Source organism: Limulus polyphemus, unplaced genomic scaffold (assembly GCF_000517525.1).
Source record: "Limulus polyphemus unplaced genomic scaffold, Limulus_polyphemus-2.1.2 Scaffold259, whole genome shotgun sequence".
NCBI lineage: Eukaryota > Metazoa > Arthropoda > Merostomata > Xiphosura > Limulidae > Limulus > Limulus polyphemus.
Window position 1 is genome coordinate 544,347 of NW_013665869.1, and position 11,782 is coordinate 556,128.

The following is an 11,782-nucleotide window of genomic DNA, read 5'->3' on the forward strand; positions in this document are numbered from 1 at the left end:
CAAGAGCTTGGGCTTACAACTTTCTGCCAGGAAGTTCCTAAACTATGAAAAGAAAAAAACACAAAAGCAACATGGACATTTTAACTAAAGATTTACGTATTTTTTGATAACTCTTTTATATATTAATGCATTGAAATTGTAAAAAATAATTTATTATGGTTAATGAAATTGTACAATTATTTTAAATATTCAGTATAACAGTGCTAAAAGAAAATTTAACAGGTCTAAGAAAATAATATTGTTACGACAGCGGGGGTCACGTGATGCTAGTAACACGTCATATTCTCGAAGGTTTGTGAATCCTCGAGTGTTTACTAGATTTGCGGTATTCTTGTATATAAGACCAGTAAGAAGTGACGGCAACAATGTAATTGAACTGCAGACAGAGAGAGAATGACGACTGAGTCGAGCACGTGAGTCGTTCGTTGTGAATTATAGTGTTTGTTTAAGCTATAGTGTGACCGTGGAAATTAAGTGAATTTCAAAGTTGTATTCAGAAAGAATAAACCAGTTTTATTTAAGAAAGGATTTATGTCGCTAAAGTTTCATCGGAAAGAAATTATACGGGAAACAAACTAACGACCAGAGACGTAACAATATTTTTACTACTAAAAGCCTAATAAATGCTGTACTACTGAAAGAATTACATTAAAATATTGCTAATATGATACTTATTTCTAAGAAACAAATTATCAGAAGAGGATCCAAGAAATATTGTCCTATTACTTTGATGTCTATTGTTAACTGTTACTTTGTTAATTGTTACTGAAGATAATTCAAAAATAATTTGACCAAAAGCTGGAATTGTACAAAAAAAATAAATTCTGAAAATAGTTTTAAGAAAGGATTTATTTGCCTTACCATCATGTTGGAATTTTTTAATAGGACTTGTCCCATGGACAAGATCCTTACAACTGATGTTATGCAATCAATACTTTCAAAAAGCTTTATATAAAGAACTAAAGAAGAGATAAAATAATATACCAAATGCTAATTGAAATAGTAAAAACATTAAGAAATTGATAAAACATTGGCTTAGTGGTGTGATATAGTAGTATTATTATTTATTCTGAATTTATATTTTGTTCTGAAGATGTGCAGGTTTCACATAACATGTTGTCAAGAAAACCATTAAGTTGATCTTGTTTCAATTTCCTTTTTCCTTTGTCATTCTCAAAGTTAGGTGTCTAACTCTTACTACCAAAGGAGAATATTGCAACACGGAACCTTACTTCAGGATGTTTAGCGTGATGTCCTTCACTGTTAGCACAGATAATAGATCATAGCCTCAGCCACTAATGTGGAATGGAAATTACCAGTCACATGGTATCATAGTCATGCTGGGTAAATGAGAGATTTCACTTCAAATAGAAACCTCTCATTTAGTTAGTCTAATTCCTAGTCTCATCCAAGCTTGACTTAATCTTGACTCTGTGAAGAAGTGACAGTCCATTGTAAGCAAGTACAAACACTGTATTTTTAAGTTTTAGTAAAGACTGTGTCCATAGTTTATTACATCTTGAGTCCAGTCTGTTTATTCTTTAGCTTAAACTCAGCCTATCTAGTAATGCCATATCCTGTTTGAACCTCCCATTACGCAGACCTTTCAGGTAAATTTCAAATCTATATTTAGTTCACCTGGTACGAAGTGGGCATTTTTCTCTCTGGGAGAATATGATATATGCAGTAACTCAGTGTGTGGTATGCTTTGATATTACTATTATTCATTATTCATGTAAAGAATTTGAACAGCAGTATTTCTAGATTATAGGTTTAAGCACCCATGACCATTAAATAAATTCTGCAAGCCTTCAAGTTTTTACCTACATTTGTTAGCTCATTGCTGATAAAATGTTTGAGATATCCCCAACCATTTTTTAGTACTAATACTACACCTATCTATCTTTTTTTGTGATAATACATTTTGCAGATTTCTGCAATTGGTATTACTTTAATTTCTTTAGCCACAATTTTTTGTGTTTTAATCATATATACATAACACGTTTCCATATATCCAAATCTAATTATTTCTTCTTCCTAAATCATGTTAATATATGCAACTTAATCAAATATTCCACTCAATCATACATGGATCACATGTTCCATCTTAATCAGGTAATCTCATTTATAAGATTTCTACCATTGATAATCTCTTATATATATATGTATGTATTCTACTAAATCCTAAGAAGAACAAAATTCTAATTCTTAAAACTAAAACAAGGATAGTACTTCATTACATAAACTTTATGAACCATTAGAAATTACTTAGATTTAGAACAAATCAAAGAGTACCTATTTGAGAGGACTGGAAGTATTTCTGCTAATACATCACTCTGATTATTGTTTATTAGGCTTTCATCAGGTTGATGTTCACGATATTTTTTATACCTGAAACAATAATTTCTTACCATTTATGTGCTTATATCATATACAGTACAAACATATCAAAACACTAAAAATTATATATGTGACTTCAAGCTCAAGACATTACTATGAAAATGAAACAAAAATTATATTAACCATTATCATAATTAAATAGCAATAAACACACTGCTCTCTCAACAGTTATCTTTAAAACAAATGCAAACCTTATAGTACCTTAAAAACAAACAAAATACAATTTTAACATTTTGAGTCCAGTTCAACAGTACTGGAAATCAGAAACATCATATCATATACTTACATACATGAAAAATCAGAGTATATGTATTTAGTACCTTATACTACACAGTTAATTCTGAAAAAAATATTAATTAAACCACTAGCTTGATAGAACAAAAGTTGCTAGTAAAAGGATTTTGGTTAACTAATTTAATATTATTGACAAACACATAAAAAAAATCAATGTTTTATCATAGAAACTGTATTATCTCTTACAAAGTTATAGAAAACAAAAACATATTTAAACTTTTGAAAGCTTTTAAAATTTATTTTATGCTTTTGGCAGGAAATCTACATACATTAACTAAATAAGAACATTTAACTTAGAAGGTTGCTCACAATTTGACTAGAGTCATGTTGAGATGATGTAGACGATGAAAATGGTCAGAAGCAATAGGAATATTGGAGGCATGATCAACAGAAAGGGCACAAGGAGAAGAATGTTTTGGGCTAGAGGTCACTGGGCCAAGCCTTTGTGGACTTAACTGATCAGACTTGGTCATTATTGAACATTCTAACCTACAAAGCAGTAATTCAGACAAATTATTTTAGTGTCAAAGTAAAATGTGCTACAGGAGCTCAACTTAACAATATGAGCTGTTAATGATTATTCTAATTAATAATAAACAGTAACACAGACAACAGAATTCAGTGCTTATAACTTATAACATGGACAATAAAATTAAATTTCAAAACAGTATATGCTTCCAGGCTCTATGTAACTAAAATCTCAAAGTATTTCATTCATTTATTTTTCATGTACCTATTACATGTACTAATATAATCATATATGAAGAGATACAGAAATAATATACAACTATATACGCCATAATAAAGTTTGGTTAGGATCATATAAAAAAAACACATTTAGTGACAATGCTTTCTTATCTGTAATTGTTATTACTGTTCATCTTTCAAAAAAAAGGTTATGTATTTTAATAAAATCTATATTATGAGACTTTAGTTCTCACAAAAGTCAAAAGAATTAGATTAAATAACACTTTAAACAATGCAATAAATATGTTTCATAATTTTTTTTACAATATTTTTGCTAGTTATAAAAATTTCTACCATCAACTGTTGTTGCTGGCCAAAATATTATAAAATTCTTACTTACTCAAGTGATTTCAGCAGAATTTGTTGGTGTGAACGAAGCATTTTCACTTCTGCTTTTAAAAGATCAATTTCTACATCTTTTTCTTTCAGTTTCTGTCTTAAGAGGTAGACAGTCCTTTCTAAACTTTCACACATTGCCTAAATTTTAAAACATTAAAAACATGAGCATTATGCCTTTCTTTTGAAATAATATTTAATAATTCGTAACCATTTACAAAAGAGCTTTCTTTGAATACATAAACTTAAGTGAACAATATATTTGTTTTTTATGCTATTTTTCAGATATTCATCATACATATTTGTTTGAGGAGTGTTTCATGCACTAATTTAAAAATTCCCTACTTTGGCTACATTAATGTGTAGCGTGTTAGCACACTAATGATGATGTTTTTCCCAGATGTAACATTTGTTATTGTTTTCTTTTGCCAGTTTGACTGTTAATTGAAAGTTCTAATGTTATTAAACATTTCACAGATTTGTATGCTTAATTTTATACATTTGTATCCATAAGTTGGCAATTTATTCTTTTGATATATTGTGGTGTAATTTTAGATTTGAGATAATGTTTTCCTTTGCCGTATTTGATTTTTATCTCTGCTATTATAAAAACAAAAATTATAGTTCTGAGTTTATCAGACTTTTCAAATTGGTTTTTATAGTGGTGTCATTCCAAGTAACTTTTCATTAGGATGTGTGTGTGTGTTGAAATAGGTGGAAAGTTGTTTGCTGCTTGGGGCTGGAAACTGTGGTGCTCAGTCAGTTGACCACTGACTCAAAAATTAGTGTGAACTCAGTAATCTGATTGTCAGTCATATTCTCTTATTTCTTCATTACAAATGATAACTTGGACTACAGCATAGTAAGACTACAGGTGTATTCCATAAGCTAATAAATATTAGGTTTCATGACAAATGAGACAAAATTAATAAAGAATTTGATATATATGATGATATTATCAATTGAGTTATGATATATACATACACAGACTAGTAGGTGACAAGGAATCTGTCAAACTGACAGCATCCTTTGACAGTGGGGAAATATGTAATGATTCAGGTGGACAGTTGTCTGTTCGCATAGCTAAATTTAATATGGCATCAGCATTAATGTCAGTATTGTGAGCCACAGTTTAACATCCTGATACATTATACTGGTACCACACAGGATTGAGTTGATGATAAATCCAATCATCAGTGTACTTTTTTAGCTTGTCACTGCATCTGATGTGGCATATTATGTTGTGTATTGGTAGCTTAACACATACTATAATAGCAACCACTACTTTAAAAATTTAAAGAAGCAAAAATTCAAAAGAGTAGAAACTAGGCATGCAAATAAATTTTTTTTAGAATTATACTTTATTAGTTATGTGCAGATCTAACTTAAAAATCAAATTGCACTGCTGCTTTGGTGCATTTTGCATTAGTCACCCACTAGAAACATGGTAGCCCATTTTGTCTTCAAAACTTGATCAGTTAACTCCATTTTGTCTTCAAAACTCGATCAGTTAACTCCATTTTGTCTTCAAGACTCGATCAGTTAACCCATTCTGTCTTCAAGACTTGATCAGTTAACCCATTTTATCTTCAAGACTCGATCAGTTAACTCCATTTTGTCTTCAACACTCGATCAGTTAACCCATTCTGTCTTCAAGACTCAATCAGTTAACCCATTCTGTCTTCAAGACTCGATCAGTTAACCCATTTTATCTTCAAGACTCGATCAGTTAACCCATTCTGTCTTCAAGACTCGATCAGTTACTGATTTAAAGTTTTGATAATCATTTCAAGTTTAATTATTGTTTCTAAACAACTAAGTGACATTATTACTTCCTGGTGGCATTAGAAGATTTTGATGGAAGTACATGCAGAAACGGCTGCTTAAACATTGAAAACCAGAGACAAGTGACAGTTAACCTTGGCATATCCAACTCCATGGTAGTAAGACTGTGGGCATGCTATGATATAAATGATCTATAGATATAACTGGACAACAAAATGAGTGACATGTAACTTCAGGATAGCAAGTGGCATGACTAACCATTGACCAAACAGTAAGGAACAGATATTATGAGTCTGGTTGCCACTACTTTGAAAAATTGCTTCAGTCCTGCAGTTGGCCAAGATTTCATCTGAACCTTGTATTACTTAATATCATTTGATCATTTTGGGAATAATATATATATACATATACATAATGTGTCGTTTGGGCCATTTGAATGTTTATTAAATAACACAGGAAATAATCAGAGTAAATGATCCTAAAATAAACTGATTTTTTACATTTTAATTTTTAAAATACCCAAGAGTGTCTGGCCAGCCTCTGGAATGTTGATGAAAGCTCATACTCATTACTGAGCATCTCAGTTTGACAAATACTTGTTTCATAAGATTTGATTAAGATTCACTAACACTGACCACTTTGAGTTTCAAGGTAGTCATGTTACATGGGTTTTGTAACTAACATTATCTTAACCAAGTCATTAAATGTTTTCAGTAAATAAATGGTGCTCCTGATGCATACTCTTACTTCTGCTCTGTTGTTCAATTGATTCAAGAACAATTCATTTAAAAAATCTTGCCTCTTTAATATTGCGGAATTACTTATATAAACATATTAAAACTCAAGTACTTTAGAATATATGTTTTGTGCTTGCAATCATTATCACTCTGGTAAATAAAACTTGGATTATTTAATCTTCTTCCTTATATGATAGTATAATGGATTTAATTTGTTTCTAGCAAACAGAATAAAAAGACCCACCTATTCTTATGAGGTCTTAGAGGTTAAAATTGTGGTCTTCTCAGGAACACTGACTTTCCTGCAACATAATCAGATAAGTTCCACAAAATAACAGCAGAAACTGCATGTTTTGCAGAGTTAATCTGTATCCTTTGGGTTTTACCGAGTTGTGAGAAATGAAAGAGAAGGGACACAGCGTATGACACTGTGAAATAATCTTTATTCAAACAATAAACAATAAAATTGATGGCTGTGAATGAAAGACAGTGCCTTTACTGGAGTATTAAGAGAAGTCTCTCTAGATCTCTGAAAAACTCCTTAAGAATTCTTCCAGACTAAGAAAACAAAGCATTATAAACACAGAACAATAATTCTACTCTTTTCCAGAGTGTATGCACTACTCAAATCACTGTTGGTTATTCACACTGAAAAATAAGGGACATTGAACTTCAAGGTATCACATGACCCACCAGTGAAAAGGATTGCTGGTTACTTCCACACAGTATGTTCCTACTTCACATAAATATTTTCCATGAAAAACTGCATATGATACCCTAAATAAATGACCCAGAACAAGAGGTAACTAGGGTGAAAGGAATTTTGCTACTTACTTGGCCAATTTATATAGTTAAAAACTACATATGCTTGTATGTACAAAACTTTTGAACAGTTTCACGTAAAATATATACATGAATGTTTGAATGTTTTTATACTACACCCACCATGTTTCATTACACTGTTTGTACAATTTGGCACTTTAAACATTCTTCTTTCTTTCACAACCAGCTTTCTCTTAGATCCACTGATTTAAAATTTTGACTCACCAAACCAAAGCACTTTTTCAAATTTTCTTTAGCTCCAACTTTGTGTTCTCCAACTTATTTGAGGATTTAAGTATTGTCATCACACTGTAGAAATTATAAGCATCTAGCAGAAATGCCACATGTAGGGCGGTTGTTTGTGCTTGTAATTACTAACCATAGTATTCATAGCTCATTCAAAAAAAACTTAGAAAAATTTAAAATTTTCTAAAAAAAAAAATTTTTTTCTGGGAAGTACTGCATAGGAAAAGCATTTGGATTGTGCTGTTTAGTCCTACACCACTCATTAAATCAAAATGATTCATGTACAGAGCTCAAAATTTTCATAAACTTTATTGATATAAACTGTAATGTTTTATATATTAAAAATGGTACTGCTTATTGAAAAAATAATAGATTTTTTAAGAACTCCAGTTTCTCAGTGCTACATTTAAAAATTACATCAATATAGATATAATAAAACCCTCACATACAGTCATAGTGAAAACTGTGTTCTTGTTGCGAGAAGAGTACTTTCATTTAAAATTGTTTATACCACAGTAATTTTTCTAATTCTCTGAATGTTGAATACCCAAAGTGTGAAATTTTCTGTTGATTTTTTCGTTTGTGGTGCCATTCAATAGATGGTGCAGGAGTTTTGGTTATATACACAGATACTGATATACATGCTACATCCATTATAGTAAAATTATACATATATATATATTGTAAACATAGTTGAGTCATTAATTGTATTCAGCAAGTGAATGGTATTCTTCAAGTATACTTTGACTTCTGCACTGTTGTTCTTCTGTGTTGCTTTTGTAGATCTAAATCCATGACAATTGGTTTGTTCACAGTTCCAAGGGAGTTCCTATTGAAATTGATTACTGTGATCCTGATTTACTTTTGGTGACAAGCTGGTTAATTTCTTTCACTACTTCAGGTGTACAACTGGAAGATGGCCATGGAGTAGTCTGTTTTTCTCTGCAAAACTCATGTCTTATGTTGCTTTACTGATATGATTCAATACTACAGATGTCCTATTCTTCAAAAAACTAAAGTTTCATGCTTTTATAATTGTGGAATAAGAAAAATTCTCATCACAAAGTCTTGTAATGCAACTCTTAAAAGAAAGGTCAATTTTAGATGCCACCTACAGTTGAAAAAATACTATGCCTCTAAAGAATTTCAATAAAAGGGTGAGAGCTTTTAACTTAGCTCTACGGTCACAAGCCATAAGAAAGGGCTAGAAGCAAAGTGAATGAATATTCATCTGTGTTATCTTCAAAATAACTGATAAATTCTAACTTGTAATTATTTCATTCTCAACGTTCATAAGAAGAAAAACACCCCAAAAGAGGGAAATATAAAATTAGGTAAAGAAACCTGGCACAAAATCCTATTTGTTTCTGAATACACACACACACACACATATTTTATATATTTAGGGTTAAACACATTTTATAAGTATTATATTCTAAATACCATGCTGCCCTTTGAACTACTCTATTCATTGTCAACCCATCATCAGGATATGACTTATTGCCTGACATCAAAATTCCATTGTAACAAGCTTCTGGAATGGACAGTGAGGTCACTCTAAAGCTAAACATCTTGACAAATATTTCATCACCTTCCAAAACTACATTTAAGCAGACCAAATGCACAAAAGTCCATTGAAGCTGCATCCTGAGGAATGGGAAGACTTGACAGGAATGTAGTCCAATGGGATTACTGTGATTCTAATTTCTTTGACCATCTTTTTAATGAAAGTGTCTGGTAATTTCAAGGTGAGATTGCATATAAGCTTGTGAACCTGTGTCAACTAAAAACCAAAGCAGAAGGGTAAGCATGCTAGGCCCATAACCCAGAAGTCTGTGGCTCAAAACTATGCTTTGCTAAAAAACTTTATCTAATATTCCAATCAACAATGTGTAATGAAAACATGAAGTGCAAGTACTTTGAAAATTCCAAATCCTTGTTTATTATCTTGCAGTTGATACCAGGATATATACTTGGTTACACTACAATAGCCTTCTTGGGTCAGGGGATTCTTTTTTGTAATCATGGCCTTCACTTTGTAGATGAAATCAATGCTCTGGATTTGCTTGGGGATATATTGGTTTCAAAGCCTCCAGCTATTCTAAACACTGATGCTTCTGTGGAGAACATTAAAACCTATTTTCTTTAAAATATGATGTCCTTTGTTTCTACACATTTAACAATTTCACTACATAAACATCCTTCCTCAAAAAGAGCTGTAGCACATTCTTTTGGTTTGGCCAAAATCTATCTACATGTAGTCATGTATTCACCATGAACCAAATATACAGGTTCTAAACTTGTCACCTGTGATGCCACAGTTTAAAGTTATGGCAATATTTCACAGTATTAGCATATTTACACTGTTCTTATAACATGCAATCAACTCACTATATGCAAGATACTATATGAAATTTGGTAATTGATTCTCACAGCTAATGTTTCTTTATCTAGACATATGTACTTAAAAAATATGAAAGTTACATTAGATCATGTATAGACTAATATACAGCTGTTTTGTACCTATATTAATTCACAGGAAAAATATTTCATTTTCGAATTTTTTTGAGAAAACAACCATTGCAAAATGTTACAACTAATTCTTTTTCCTTAAAGTTAAATACTAAGCATAAAAAAGAAAGACATAGATTGTTACTTTTAGCATTACAAAAACATCATACTGCAGCTACAAAAATATTAAAGGTTTATTATTCAGTGAATTAATTAGGCATATTGGTGTTAAGTTGTTAAATTATTCTAAAAGATTAACAAAAGCTTACCCTGCTTTCTTCAAGACTATCATCTGGACCAGGTGGGTCATCAAGACAGAAAAATTCTTGGACAGGTTTGCTATAAAATAAAAAATGTCTTCCTTTTCATATATATAACAGAACATGTTTCTTGTGTTTTACTTAGATGTATGTGGGTTATTTATTTCTGTGAATTATATACACACTGACTGTACCTTGAAACATTAGATCTTACATTATTTTTTATAGTTGGAAAGAATGTAGCACCTCTCTACTGTTGCAGCAATATTTATATCGATAAAAGTAATATTAAGTTTAGATTTTTTACGATTTTTCTAAAATTAGAATTAATTTTTATATTACTAATACCTTGTTGCTATTTCAGTACTCCAAACAGTATGGAGAACGTACTAAAGATCTTTATTAGAATATGTATGTATACCAAGAGAAATACTTCCACTTAAGAGAATCCACATATATGAAACATATCTTTCACTAATGCAGCATCATGATCTCACAGTTTATGCTTGCGGCCTTCTATATAATTTTACTAAGTGAAATAACTGGCTCATTGCTGGTGGTTATTTATCAATCTAATTGTTAAACACCTTTTGATGAGACTCTGATGAGAAATAACATCATCAATAAATGCCTGTAACCCACACAGACGAGCTTCCAGGAAACTAGTATCAAAATTGTCTCTAAACCATCTCTTGGAAGGAAGCTGCAATCTAAGATCCTGGAATAATGTTTTGAGCTGTAAGTAAAAAAAAAAAGCCTTACTTTAAAATTCAACATAGTGTAAGCATATCTCTTCTTTAACTTCAATACTTAAAAGCATAATAGAGGATCAAGCAACACAAGTCCATTCAATCCATTCAGGTAATTCCTCACCCACCAAAACAAATGATAGAAGTATAAGAAATAAGACAAAGACATCACCTCACAGCAACAAGTGAAATGTGCCTTTTCATGTCTGTATTGTGTATATCTGTACAAGAGTAATAAATTCAAAGTACTTATATATATATATATATATAACATACCATCAGGCAAAAAAATCTTAAATATGGTTAAATACCCATTTATCATCATTCTTTGATTTCTACATGTACTAAAGTTACTAGTACTAAGTAATTTTTCATTACTTTTAAAAAATTTCCACTATTGTACAAGCATCAAAGTTACTAATTAGTCTACTGCAAAGACCCTCACCAAACTTCATAGGCTTATCAAACTTAAATGTATATATACACACACATATACATACATACACACACACATACATATATATATATGCAGATTTTGTTAAACAAGACCGATGTCTGTAGGTTTACTTTCTTCCAGTAAGTCGATGGAGTTGCCATGGGCTCTCCTCTTGGAGTAACTTTCGCTAATTTTTACATGTGTCACATAGAAAACAAAGTGCTGCAGGACCACCACCCCACACTGTACTGCAGATACGTCGATGACTGCTTCATCGTTACCAAGAAAACCGATGAATTAATGAAGCTCCGACAAAACCTACAAGACAACTCTGTGCTTAAATTCACCCACGAAATAGCCACTGACAAAACCATCAATTTTCTGGATGTACATATCGACGCCAACAACAGCACATACGCCACATCTGTCTATCAAAAACCAATAGCCAGGGAATCTACC

At 31.3% G+C, this 11,782-nt stretch overlaps 1 protein-coding gene across 1 annotated transcript in view; it reads right to left on the bottom strand.

The window, feature by feature from the left end:
- The window catches only part of LOC106478886 (sorting nexin-16-like), a 20,780-nt gene that overhangs the window by 3,857 nt on the left and 5,141 nt on the right, over positions 1–11,782 (bottom strand). Inside the window, exons 3-7 of the mRNA XM_013939466.2 lie at positions 10,726–10,874; positions 10,148–10,217; positions 3,782–3,918; positions 3,004–3,183; positions 2,296–2,391 (exon numbers count right to left, since the gene is read on the bottom strand). Of these exons, the coding sequence (XP_013794920.2) occupies positions 2,296–2,391; positions 3,004–3,183; positions 3,782–3,918; positions 10,148–10,217; positions 10,726–10,874 (632 nt within the window). The remainder of the gene's footprint in view (positions 1–2,295; positions 2,392–3,003; positions 3,184–3,781; positions 3,919–10,147; positions 10,218–10,725; positions 10,875–11,782) is intronic.